Below are 12,576 nucleotides of genomic sequence, written 5' to 3' on the forward strand. Positions count from 1 at the left end.
CCCTTGAGTTCAATAAGTCCACTTGATATTGTTTCACAGTAGAATTCGTCCCTTTGACTTACAAAACAAAAAAGGCAAACCAGGACTGATGCTACTGAAAGTAAAAATAGTTATAAATTATATTAAAGGATTTGTTTCTGAATCATTTCTCTTCTCTTTTCTATTCTGCTTCATCTGATCATCCCTCATATTTTCGCCATATAACCATGTGCCGTTTGTATTTACTTTTTTGCAGTGTCATCATACAGCACCTAACTCCTGTTTTGCTTGTATAATTATACAAGCATCTGGAAATACAAGATTCCAGGTTTTCTCTCTAAATCTTAAAACCGTATTTTCACAACCCTGTACCAGTCATCGCGTCGCTTGTTAAAGACGTCATAATCATGCGACAGAATTCGATGGAGGTTAGAGGTACAGTAGTATGAGTAATTCGGGTCATTCACATGTTCGTTACTCATAAATTGCAGCGTCTGTTGCAATTTTTATTTAAGACGGTTTACCTTATCCTTTCACTCAGCATGAGGCGTTGGATAACAAGGTTTATGAACTTGGTTTTACTGTATAAACCTTTTTCACAGAGACTGAGTAGGGACTTGTCTCTGAATCCTAAAATGCGCCGCAGACTGGTGAGATCAAAGAACATTTTTTACTATTCTGATATTTGTAGATATCTCGTATTTTTTTTGTAAACACGAGCTGTAGTCCGCAATCCCCACTAGGTTAAGCAGCACAACGAAAAAGGATGGACGGTGAAGCTGTAGTGTCATCTGAACATAGGCTGTAAAATGTGTCTCTAATTTACCGTTTAAATACTCTTCGTTAAATACTTTTTGATGTTGTATAGTATAAACGAAACTAAATGTTAGTATTGTATAGAACATCCAATTCTAAATGGGACCTTTGGCGTATCCAGATACTACTAATAAATAAATAGCTATCGAACGGTAACGTGAGATGTCATTTTCCAGGACATTTACAACTGCAGGAAGGCTATGGTGTATGCCGTATTGGAATGCGATAAATATTTATCAAACCACCTCCTCTGACAAGTGGGCTTTCAATAATTGTGTTCCTCCGACTCGTACTTTCGATAATCAAAAAACACGTGAAGATCCTTCACTAAAACACTGGCGTTACATTTGAAGATTAAGAACCCGACGAGACTGATGTCATCATAAACCCTAATTCGGGCTTCGTGCAGAGCCAAAGGGCAAAAACTCACACCACAGAAAGATATGAATGGGACCGTTTCTCGGGAGTGTTGCTCTGAGCTGATTGACTGGCTGTGGTATGGGTGCTCATCCTATAGATCTTAACAAGGCGCACAACAATTTCTTGGAAATTGCAAACTCCTGAGATAAGTTACAGATGAGAGGAGGCAGAGGTTCTCTGACACCCACTTCTTGAAGGATTCCCTGAGTGTCAGCTTAAGGAGCTGGGGGGGGTTAATTTGCTCCAGCCTCCTACAATCCTTTGTGTAAAGTAGTGCCCCCTGCCCTCCATCTTGTGCGCACTCCCCCCTTTTCCACTTGTGCATTTTAGTCTGTGTTTGACTGTCGATCCTGAAAAACTCCTTTGGGTTCATGACCTTTTTTAGGATTTTGTATCACGTTACTGCCACACCTGTCTTGCAGTTGTCTGCTGTGTTACGGGCTCAGGCGGATAACTTCTCTGCTAAGATTGGCTGGCATCTGATTTTTTTTGCAGCTGGTGGGTCTGGGCAACCCTGGCATGGGTGGCACCCGGCACAGTGTGGGCATGGAGGTGCTGGCAGCTCTGGCCAGCAGGCTGGGGGTGGCCGAGCGCTGGAAGGGTGACAGGCAGGTGTCTGGAGAGGTGATCCTGTCCGAGCTTGGGCAGACCCAGCTGGTGCTGCTCAGACCCAAACTCCTCATGAACATCAATGGCGTCAGTGTGGCCAAGGCAGGTGAGTTAAAGGAGCCTGCAGCAACAGGAGGATAAATGCTGCTTGGAAACATATTCCCTTGTAGTTTGTGTCTTTTTAAACACTGTCATGCTCAATTTAAATGAAAATATTAAGAGCGTTGTAACGCTCTGATCTGATCTGATCTCTGTGTTCAGCGGCCAAGTTTCAGATCCAGCCCGAAGATGTTTTTCTAATACACGACGAACTGGACAAGCCCCTGGGGAAATTTGCAATGAAACACGGGGGCAGCGCTAGGTAAGAGCTATTCATAACACTGTTCCTGCTTTGTGGTAGACTGCGAATATTCCACAATTGTGTTAGCAGCAGCCATATCACCCTGCAGCTCACCGCTGGCAGCTCCACTGGAGCTCAGCAGGTGTGAGCCTGGCCAGTACCTGGATGGGAGACCTCCTGGGAAAGCTAAGATTGCTGCTGGAAGAGGTGTAAGTGGGGCTCAGTAGGGGTCTGTGTGGTTACTAATGCCCCAGTATAGTGATGGGGACACTGTCCTGTAAAAAAAGGTGCCGTCCTTCAGATGAGACATAAAGCTGAGGTCCTGACTCTCTGTGGTCATTAAAAATACCAGGGCATTTCTCGAAAAAAGAGTAGGGGTGTTACTCCAGTATCCTGACCAATTTCCTCCCTGGCCTTCACCAATCATGGCCTCCTACTAATCCCCATCTCTGAACTGGCTCCATCACTCTGCTCTGCTCCCCACCGAGAGCTGGTGTGTACTGGCGCATCATCCAGGTGGGGCTGCACACTGGTGGCGGTAGTGGGATCCCCACTACTGTAAAGTATTTTGAGTGGAGTGTCCGGATCAGCAGCGTTTTTTTTTTTCGATTTGCAGGGGTCACAACGGCGTGCGTTCTTGCATCGAGTGTCTGAAAACTGATGTAAGTAGACGAGCATTTCAGATCCAGCCCAGACGTTTCACAGAGGCTTATGATCACATATGTGCATAAACATCTTTTTAACAGAATGCATAGGTAGTGTACAATAAACAAAACCACATTACTGTCTTTTTAAATGAGTATGGTTCATGGTAAAAATAGTATCCTACATCCAGAGGGCAGTGAGCAAGCTGTGCTAAAGTAGGATCTAATAAAGAAAATGACTTAATTACCATTTAAGGTGGGGGAGTTAATTCTACACTAAACACAAAAATAAAGAACATGATACAGAAATTGATGTTTTGCTTCCCCAAATTAGAAGGATTTGAATTCATACTCTGATACGTCTCTCTTACAAGAGCTAAAGCATAACGACAGCAGATCTTTATCAAACAATGTCTTCACTGTGGATGCAATGACCCTCTAAGTACCGGTGTTTGCTTTTGAGGTGATGCCCCGGCTGAGAATTGGTATTGGCCGGCCTGTGGGCAAGCTGTCTGTGGAGTGCCACGTCTTGGGAAGGTTTTCCAAGGAGGAACGGGAAATACTGAGGGTGGTGCAGGAACAGAGCGTGGACCTTCTCCTGAGACACCTCACAGAGCACAGAACAGACACACAGCTGCAGCTCAAAACTCCACCACAAGGGGGCAGTGTCGCAGAGAAAACCTGAACTGCAAAACCCATGGTGGAGATGCCGGTGGGCCTGGATATAGTGCCATAAGGCTGCAAGGAATGTTGCAAGCAGCAATCGAGCAAAAGAAAAATACTGACTCAGTAGTACAGAAAAAGCAATAGAAGACTCTGGTCTCATTGTGCACAGAAGAAGACAAAGTCCTGATGAAGAACAGTTAGAGAAAAGAGTATAATGATACTACTGTTCTGATCATAATGATCTGTGGCTTTGCAATTGCAACAATCCTACCTCCTTATAGTTGTGATGAGGCCTTCTGTTGTTAAAGTATTGCAATACTATGATTATTTTTATATCTGATTGTATCTGAAAAATTGAAACAAAACAAAATGACCATAAATGAGAAAAAGCAGAATGAACCAAGAAAGAATTCGGGGGGGGGGGGGGGGGAACTTAGTGAGAAAATTTAAGAGGCAGGCTACAATAAAAACATCTAAAGCTGTTTTACAAAGTCATCTGAACCCAGGAAGCTCAAGCTTTGTCATCTTATTTCGGCCTGACTCACTCGTCTTCCGAGATTAACAAAACTGTAATATGTTGAGAAATGTCTCTTAGTATAAATGCCTTCTTAGGTTAAAGTTGGAGAAATATTCAAAAATATTCTTTGCTTCCATATCTTTTTTTTATTCATTATTTATAACCTTTCACAGTGTTTAAATCTTCAATGCTATACAGCGGGCTAACGTTGCGAGGCAACACTTAAATACCTGGGCACTACAGCTGGGGCTGTGAAAGGGGTTTCAGTAGTACTGGATCACAGGAAGGAAGGGAAAGGCGGCAGAGCTCCAGTCATTTAGCCCTGAGGAGGGGAGGTAGCAAGCTGGTTTCAGGGAGGAGGACTGCGGCACCCCCTGCTGCTGCAACTGCTGGTTTCTCTGGAGCAGCTGTGTCCTGAGATGGAGAGAGTATAAAACAGATAGATACTTTATTAATCCCCTAACTGCGTTGCAATAAATTGCATTGCAACAGCACCAGCAGCCAGGCACAATGAACCAAGCACAGTACAACGTAATAATACAATAATACAACACAAGAAATACAATTATAAATGGAGTGCAAAGAATTGCACACAATACAAAAGAAACTGGAATGGACAGTGCACAAAGACAACAGTACCGAGGTACTCAGAGGTACTCGGTTCTTTCAAAGAGGAACTTGATTAACAGAAAAGCCCTTTTTATTAAAGAAACTCCATTTTGCTTTCGATATCCATTTATCCCATTCTCTTGAAGGAGTTTATGGCATCGGTACTGCTTTAGTATTTGTTTTAATGGGTTGCAGTCCTGTTGCGTTCGTCGCAGATGTCAAAGACCCCGAATAGATTGCGTGTCCTCATCGTTACACCAGGAGTTCGCCTGTACGGGCTGGAAAACCTCCCCACATCTTGTTCCAGGCCGAAACGTGCAACTTTTAATGAACAATTTAATGAATTCCGTTCCTGAATGTTGTATTAAGGAATTTACGTGTACCACCCTGCCAAGATCCGCCTTCTCCGCTGGCTCAATGCAATTCCGAGTTTCCGTGCAGGAAACATGCGTTCAACCGCAGTCCTGTCATCCTGGTTTACTGGAATAAGTGGCTGGCCTAACCCTCCTGAGCACGGTTTTTACATGCTGTGCTTCGGAGCTCAGTTTTAATTCTCATCAGCAGCCAGAAACGAAATCGTCCTGATTGCCCACTGTGGGGCCTCACGCAGAATCTCGTGGTTACCTCTGTGGGCTGGCCAGGAGGCCGTCTCTGCAGGTTGAACCGGGTGCTGCTGGATAGCGGCCCTACTTTGGACAGGGCAGTGTTGAGGGTTTGCTTGGGCCGGGGCACCAGCCCCAGATCCCCTATCCTGTAGTGGGGCAGGAGTTTCGGCGCCTTGAGCAAGGGAGAGAGAATCCCAGCCCTGCAGAAGAGAAGACATTCACTTTATTATTCTGACCCTCGTAAATGAAAAGGCTACTCTTGAAACACACTGTGTTTCCACACCAGTGACGTGACTCACTGTCATATGTTTCTCCTCCAACCGTAATGATCTTTATGAAGACGGTGCCCCTTTTGCATCGGAGATGGAAGGCTGTACTGTACCTCTCGGGGCCGGTTTTGTATTCGCGGAAGCAGGCCGCGTCCTTTCTGAACTCCTGCAGGGTGGGACCTATCCCCAGCAGGGCGGCGCTATCCAGCAGGGTTAAGAGCTTCTGCATCATCTGACTTCGGCGCACGAGGGCGGCGAGCTCTGCATCTGCCTCCTTGCTGGGCGCCTCCTGTAAGCCAAGAGCATTTATCAACCCCAGCTTTCACAGGGAACTTTTGATCCCTCCATACTGATTTATAATGCCCCTAACAGTGTTAAAGGGGCACTACTGTTTTGTCACAGCACAGTGTGTTGGCCATCATTCAACAGTGGCAGGCTTGGGACTTGACAACCTGTTCAAATCAAGTGATTTCCTAGCAAGGCTAATTTTACTTGCCTCCCTTGGAAGCTGATTTACAAGTAAGAGGATAGAGTCAGTGGTTCTCAAACTGTGGTACGCGTACCACTGTACCCGGAGTGCCCTCAGGTGGTACGCCAGATGACCCTGGAAATTTGTTGTGTGCACTGAGAAATTGGGACTGAAAAATTTTATAATTAAACATGTACGTTTTTAATCTGTAATTCACTTAATTGGTTTCAGAAAGCTTGAGACGGGTTTACATAATTTCTATTTTAATAAAATTAGTTTATGTGTCAAAAATGCAGCCTACGTACTTAGCTACGTCAGTACAGCGCGCGCGAATACTTGAGTGTTCATACTCCTCTGGAGCTTTCAGAGACACAGTTTAATGCCACATTCCGCCGACAGAGCGATCAGAAATGAAAACTTCGCAAAAACCAAGCATTATGTCAGGGCTGAAAGGAATAGACGCCAAGAGTACCAACGCCAGCTCTGATAGATCACGCACACCTGTTGAGAACGAAGAGGATTATACATCAGCCACCGACACTAGCTCTACTGCTGAACTTGACGCAGACAGCACTGCTAGTGTTGGGAAGCTTTGGAAAACGGCTATAAGGTGGTAGGATCGAAATGATCTGTGTGAGTGTGTGCGCATGTGCACTCATGTTGGTCATTGAGATTGTCTGTGGTTCAGTTGAGAAGATGACTTGTAGGTGGTACTTGGATGCTTAGGTTTGATCAGAGGGGGTACTTGGTCCAAAAGGTTTGAGAACCAATGGGATAGAAAATTACTCTTTCAGTGTTATACCTGAATGACTTTCCAGAGAGTGCAGCTTTGCTCGTTGAATAAACAGATGCGTTCCTTCCTTACCGTTAAGGCCTCCTGGAGGGCATGGGCAGCCTCCTGGAGGATTCCCTGCAGCTGTGCCCTGATCTCCTTCTCATCCTCCAGCTGTCTGCCCAGCTCCTCGGCCTCGACCCTCTTCCTCTCCCTCTCCTCCCTCGCCAAGGCCAGCTCCTGTCTTCACAAACACAGTCCGGTGGCAGTCATCGGTAGGAATAAGACTAGGAGTCGGGCCCTTTCTCTAAAATCCCATTTACTGCGTTTTGAAATCAAGTCATTATAATTGTCAGCATTTAAGCGGTAGTATTAACTAATCATTTGCAGAAAATCAATAGCCCAAAACATGAAGTGTTACTTAAAGGCAATACAATTCACTCCAGACCCCACCTAATGTCACCACGACACAAACATTTGCAATCATTAGAAATGCAATATGGAAGGAATCAAAAATGTTTCGCGATCCTTTAAAGCAATCCTTCTAGGGTTGAAATCCTCAAGCAGATTGCAAAGAGGATATCTGCTACCTCTGAGCTTCCACGTCTTGCTGAAGGGCCTTGTGGTCAGCCTGCAGTTGGAGGTACTCGTTATGGCTCTTGGCATATTCCTCCAGCTCAGCCTGCTGCTGTTTGCACTTCTCTGTCAGCATGAGCACCACCTGAGGCAGACAGAGGGGGCGTTACAGTAAGAAGACCAATCCGCAGTGTCAAGACTGGGGTCTCACGTCTTAGCCCTTGAGGGTCACATTCCAGCAGGATTTTTGTTTCTTCTAAGATTAGAAGAAAGACTTTGCTGAGCTGATATAGGCAGCATCCAGCTTTGGTCCTGGAAAGCCACTGTTTGTAGATTGTTTTAACTGAAACCACAGCAGGACCTGAAGAGCTGGGAGGAGTGGCTAAGTTTGCCCACTTGTGTCTACACTGAGCTGCTCTAAGCCATAAAGAGCCGTGTTAGAATGAAAACCCGCAGACGTCACAGGTCCAGAGTTGGACCACCCAGCGTGAACCTCTTCACGTCTTCAGCTGCAATCTGGGAGGGCCAATGTCTGCAGGTTTTCATTGTATCTGAGCTCCTCCTATCACATTTACATGTAGGACATTGCATTTACATATAGGAGTGAACCCACTCCAACTTGCTTCCAGAATTAGTGATTTAATTGGGATCCCAATCTTTCTTCCGTCCTTTAGATCCTGCGGGAGAGACCCAAGTGACCTTTGACCCTTCAGGCATGGAGTCATGCACCTCTGTCTTGAACGGTCATGCAGGACTGTTGCTGCCAGTGATGTGATTTGGGTACCTGCTGTGGATGCTTTAAAGCTGAAGGGCAAGGGAAGCTCTTACGCAATAAACAGGTTGTCCTGTAAAAACTTCTGCAATAAACTCCTTCGATAAACACTTGACGGAAGCTCTGAAGATGCCTTGAAACTTGGTTGGAAAGACCGACTTCTATTTAAGCTTTTACACCTTTCCCAGGTATTCTACTACACCGATTTACAATTGCTGCCACACGCACAAAAACGACGGCCATGTTCCACAAAAGGTGGACTAATATCGGAGAAGATGTTACCTCTTGCATGAGAAATGCTGTCCAGATCAGCTTCTCAGTGCAACATTAATGCAACTAGAGCATTTCCCAGTAATGTCTATATACATGTAACATACTCAATATTTAATTCTTTTTGGATATTCAGGGCCACAGTGGTTTAAGGTCAAGAAAGATGAGAGAGATGGAAAAGAAAGGAGCTGATCCACACTAGATGCAGCCAGCTGAAGCTCATCCCGAGGAGCTGTGCCGAAGGGGGCACCTTCTGATTGCTGAGACTCTTCCTGGCCAGCTCCTTCTGACCCAGCTCCAGTACGCCCAGCTCCTGCCTGCTCTGCCCCTGCTGCTCCCTCAAGGCCTGGTTCTCCTCCAGCAGCTCCAGGCTCTTGTCCGACAGCTTCCCCAGCTGGGCCGTCACCGACGCGTTTTCCCGGATCATCCTCTTCGTCGTCTCCGCCATCTGCCGGTCCGACACCCGCCGGAACTCGGCGGCCACGGCCGACACCCGCACCAGCATCTCCTTCTTCAGCCTGCAGGGGTAGACGGTGAGCAACCTGACCATCAGCAAGGCTGGCGGTGCAATGGAAACTGGTCACCAAGGACACACAGCTGACCTTTTTTATAGTAACAACACGTTTTATAAAAGATGATACACCATGATCCGGTGTTTCCACCACTGCTAGAAAATACGTAGCCAGAACAAGTATTTGCAAGATGGGAGATATGGTACTTTGTGCCATATATCCTGAATATTTTAAATGTTCCTGGAAATCTTGTAGGATAACAACCATTGAGTTTGTTTTAATTCATTTTACCATTAAGGATGGCATTTCACGAAAACTAAAATAATAACACTGAGCTGACTGACTGTGACACGCAACGTGTGTTTTGCATTTACAGACATAGATAATAGACTTGGCTATCAAATACGAAACTTCACAGCCAGCTGCCACCGATAACTAACTAACAAAGGCAACAGACTCCTGCCATCTGTTCAACAGCTGCAAGTAATCGAGGCCGAGGTGCAGCAAGAGAGTGGGATGTCGGAGACCTGTCATTGTCCAGCACTGCCTTCCTCTCCAAGTTGTAGATGACAGCCTGGTGCTCTTGCTTCTGTTTGGTCAGCTGCTCCTCCAGGCTGGCCAGATGCGCCATCAGCTCCTCTTTCTGCACCCTGAACTCCTCCAGAGAGGCCAGCTTCCCTGCTGCAGGTACAGTAGGGCTGAGGTCAGGCAGCATCTCGCACTGCACAGGTTCCATTCCATTGCAGGAATTTGACTCAACCCACAGCTAGGTAACCTGATTAACTTTATAGAAGGCCTTTCATCTCAAAGGATCCCAAAGCCATTTTTTGATTTGCTATTCACATATTTTGCATCATAGGAAGACACATACTCCACCCCCCATGTCAAAGAACAGGACAAGCACTCAGCTTGTGAAACAGACTCCTTTCTGACTGCATATAAGAGCTGGGAAACCCTCGCAGTTTGTCTGTTCTGTGGGGCAGACCCAGGGCACGTTGCTGTCATTATTGAGCTCAATAAAACTGAATCTGCACAAGACTGTGTCCTGCTCCTCTGATGAAGAAGCGCCCACAACACCATCAGAGAACAGAGACTGCTTAGCTTGTTACAGCCAGCAGGGGGAGACAGTGCAGCAAGATCTGTGAGCCCAGGGACCTCCCCCCCTCACCTAGCACCATGTTCTCGGAGGTCAGCTGGTCCTTGCTTTCCTGGAACTCGTGGCGCAGCTGGGCCAGCTGGGCCTCGAAGGAGTCCTTCTCCGCCTCCTTGGCCTGCTGCAGCCCCAGGAGCCGGTCGGCGAGGTCGGCCAGCTCGTCGGCCCTCTGGTCCAGGGTGCGCTTCAGGAAGGACACGATCTCCCTCTTGTCCTTGGCGAGGCGCTCGTAGCGGGAGCCGAAGTCCTTCTCGCGCACCTCCAGCTCGTCACACTTGCGCTGATACCTGCGGGGACCGGAGTCAACAAGGAGGAAGACCGTCTTGGACTCCACATTCCCGGGCTGCAGTGCGAATGACACTGGTGCGCCTGGAGAAATTCAGGGATCAAGGGAAGGCCGTCATCTTATCGTTAGGAGCTATATCACCCTGCAACTCATAACTGGCAGCCCCACTGGAGTTCAGCAGGTGTGAGCCTGGTCAGTACCTGGATGGGAGACCTCCTGGGAAAAACTAAGGTTGCTGCTGGAAGAGGTGTTAGTGGGATCAGTAGGGGGCGCTCACCCTGTGATCTGTGTGGGTCCTAGTGCCCTAGTATACTGACAGGGACACTGTACTGTAAAAATGCGCCGTCCTTCAGATGAGATGTAAAACTGAGGTCCTGACTCTCTGTGGTCAATAAAAAAAAAACAGTGTGTTTCTCGAAAAGAGTAGGGGTGTTTCCCCGGCATCCTGGCCAAATTTCCCCCCGGCCTTTACCGGTCATGGCCTCCTAATAATCCCCTAATCTCTGAACTGGCTCCATCACTCTGCTCTCCTCCCCACTGAGAGCTGGTGTGTGGGGAGTGTACTGGTGCACTCTGGCTGCCGTCGCATCATCCAGGTGGGGCTGCACACTGGTGGCGGTAGGGGGATTCCCCTTTACCTGTACAGTGCTTTGAGTGGAGTCTCCAGAAAAGCACGATAAGTGTAAGGAATTAATAATAATAGCATTATATACGATATATAATCAATATTGTATAACATGACAATATAGTAATATGTTCCAAGGTACACAGCAGCGATGTTAAACACAAAGGCTCGGTTAATGCACAAAATCTCAAATACAACTGTAAGTCCTTATCTGGACGTATATATATATATCTTATATGTTCTTATATACGCTAAAGAGTCTGGCCGGTCAAACTTTCGGGCTTGAAGCGATGGGATTGAAGTAGAGAGCGGCTCTCTAGCCCTACTTCAGTGTCGGCTCCACTTTCAAACTGTTCCTTCGCTGCAGGGAAAGCCATGTCTAACCGTCTAGCCATTCGGACAACGTGCAGACGGTGGTTTACACCAACGAAAAACACAGAAGAAAACGAGATGTGTGGTATTCTAAATAATAAGCCCTGCAGTATTGCTAAATCTGTTACCAGTATCCTTTATCACTGCCATATGCTTACGTTCAGCGTGCACAGTGATCTAATATCTGCTGAATACTCTGCTCATTTTCCAGCTTATCAGCCATTGTAGCTCTGCTGTTGTTGCTTCGGGAGATTTAAACAGCAAAGCGGTCGCTCACCTCTCCAGCCTGTCCTCCAGGTCCCGGATCTGCACCCGGTAAAACTCCTTACTGAGCTCCGACAGCGGCTCCTCCAGGCTCCCAGCTCCGGGACCGTGTCCATCCTTCTCCTTTTTACTTGCTTGCTCTCCGCTTTTCTTTCCCTTCTTCTTCGGGGGCATCGTGGTGGCGATTTAAAAGTTTCGGAAACTTTTTTTTTCCCTTCTCTTTACACGGAGAAGATCCAGCGAGCGCTTTGGATTTTAGGAAACCTGCCTCTCCTGTTGTTATGGATGACGTCAGGTACATAGCAACAAGCTTTCAAGTTGAGTGCCAGAGAGCCGCGTGTATTTAAAGAGACGGATATAGGAGAGTATGGCTCTCGTTTTTAACAGACATGTGGAAGCAAAGATTATCAGTTAGACTAAAATTATTATTTGTAAATGGAAATGACGTTGAGGGGCGTTCCACGAAACTTTTTCTTCAAGTGCAATGTTTTTTCCCCCACAATGCACCAAACTGTTTGCTATAAAAACTTAAATCATATCAGGTTCATTGCTCAAAAGCAATATTTCTTCTTCCTATTTTACATGCTGCATGTACTTAAAACAACGATCAACCGATATCGACAAAAACTACAGCTGACGTCGAATCAGGCATTGACCTCGCTGAACAAAACAATATCACGCTAATATTAAGACTATCAAATTCGAAAGTCTAAACAACAACTAAAATTCTTCAACAATTGTTGACGTTTCATCCCTTGAAAACGTTTGTCTTTGTAATAGGAACCACGCTGCTTCAATCATACATTTGGATTTAAAATTACTTCTATTTTATTATTATTCACACCTTACTGCTCAAACCCCTTGTGAAAGACCTGACGGTTTAGGGACAAGTTAGATAAATTGTGCCTCGACGGCCACAATGAAGTGTAACTATTGAGTAATTTCTTAAAGTAATAAAGTTCGAATTACGTTCATTATAAGCCTTGTTTTTTTTAAAACTGCTTCAATGAGAACAGAAATGGTGCACTCAA

General features: G+C 46.1%; 2 protein-coding genes across 4 annotated transcripts; one reads left to right on the plus strand and one right to left on the minus strand.

Annotated features, from left to right (window-relative positions):
• Nucleotides 1–312: 312 nt before the first annotated feature.
• On the plus strand, nucleotides 313–4,114 carry ptrh1 (peptidyl-tRNA hydrolase 1 homolog). Of its 3 annotated transcripts, none has more exons than XM_088615559.1 (5): nucleotides 313–414; nucleotides 1,711–1,930; nucleotides 2,086–2,185; nucleotides 2,781–2,826; nucleotides 3,272–4,114. In XM_088615559.1, exons 2-5 carry the CDS (start codon nucleotides 1,735–1,737, stop codon nucleotides 3,491–3,493), a joined length of 564 nt encoding a protein of 187 aa, XP_088471685.1. In that variant the 5' UTR covers nucleotides 313–414; nucleotides 1,711–1,734; the 3' UTR covers nucleotides 3,494–4,114. The 3 variants fall into 3 exon arrangements, with proteins under 3 accessions (XP_088471685.1, XP_088471683.1, XP_088471684.1); XM_088615557.1 differs by having other exon boundaries at nucleotides 396–629; XM_088615558.1 differs by lacking the exons at nucleotides 2,781–2,826; nucleotides 3,272–4,114 and adding an exon at nucleotides 2,274–2,770 and having other exon boundaries at nucleotides 396–629.
• On the minus strand, nucleotides 4,115–12,477 carry cfap157 (cilia and flagella associated protein 157). The gene is made up of 9 exons (XM_088615556.1): nucleotides 11,559–12,477; nucleotides 10,014–10,285; nucleotides 9,373–9,526; nucleotides 8,584–8,851; nucleotides 7,306–7,436; nucleotides 6,809–6,959; nucleotides 5,588–5,763; nucleotides 5,225–5,405; nucleotides 4,115–4,405 (listed from the first exon to the last, which is right to left on the minus strand). Exons 1-9 carry the CDS (start codon nucleotides 11,717–11,719, stop codon nucleotides 4,304–4,306), a joined length of 1,596 nt encoding a protein of 531 aa, XP_088471682.1. The 5' UTR covers nucleotides 11,720–12,477; the 3' UTR covers nucleotides 4,115–4,303.
• Nucleotides 12,478–12,576: the final 99 nt, after the last annotated feature.

Source organism: Lepisosteus platostomus, chromosome 21 (assembly GCF_059453375.1).
Source record: "Lepisosteus platostomus isolate fLepPlt1 chromosome 21, fLepPlt1.hap1, whole genome shotgun sequence".
Classification (NCBI taxonomy): domain Eukaryota; kingdom Metazoa; phylum Chordata; class Actinopteri; order Semionotiformes; family Lepisosteidae; genus Lepisosteus; species Lepisosteus platostomus.

Excerpts from the sequence above, each read along its gene's own strand:
- ptrh1 (XM_088615557.1), top strand. The coding sequence starts at position 447 with ATGTTCGTTACTCATAAATTGCAGCGTCTGTTGCAATTTTTATTTAAG. Across the intron at positions 630-1,710 it reads CTAAAATGCGCCGCAGACTG|CTGGTGGGTCTGGGCAACCC; the intron begins GTGAGATCAAAG and ends TTTTTTTTGCAG. Across the intron at positions 2,827-3,271 it reads TCGAGTGTCTGAAAACTGAT|GTGATGCCCCGGCTGAGAAT; the intron begins GTAAGTAGACGA and ends TTTGCTTTTGAG.
- cfap157 (XM_088615556.1), bottom strand. The coding sequence starts at position 11,719 with ATGCCCCCGAAGAAGAAGGGAAAGAAAAGCGGAGAGCAAGCAAGTAAA. Across the intron at positions 7,437-8,583 it reads AGAGTCTCAGCAATCAGAAG|GTGGTGCTCATGCTGACAGA; the intron begins GTGCCCCCTTCG and ends TGTCTGCCTCAG. Across the intron at positions 5,764-6,808 it reads CCCTCCAGGAGGCCTTAACG|GAGGCGCCCAGCAAGGAGGC; the intron begins GTAAGGAAGGAA and ends CTTGGCTTACAG.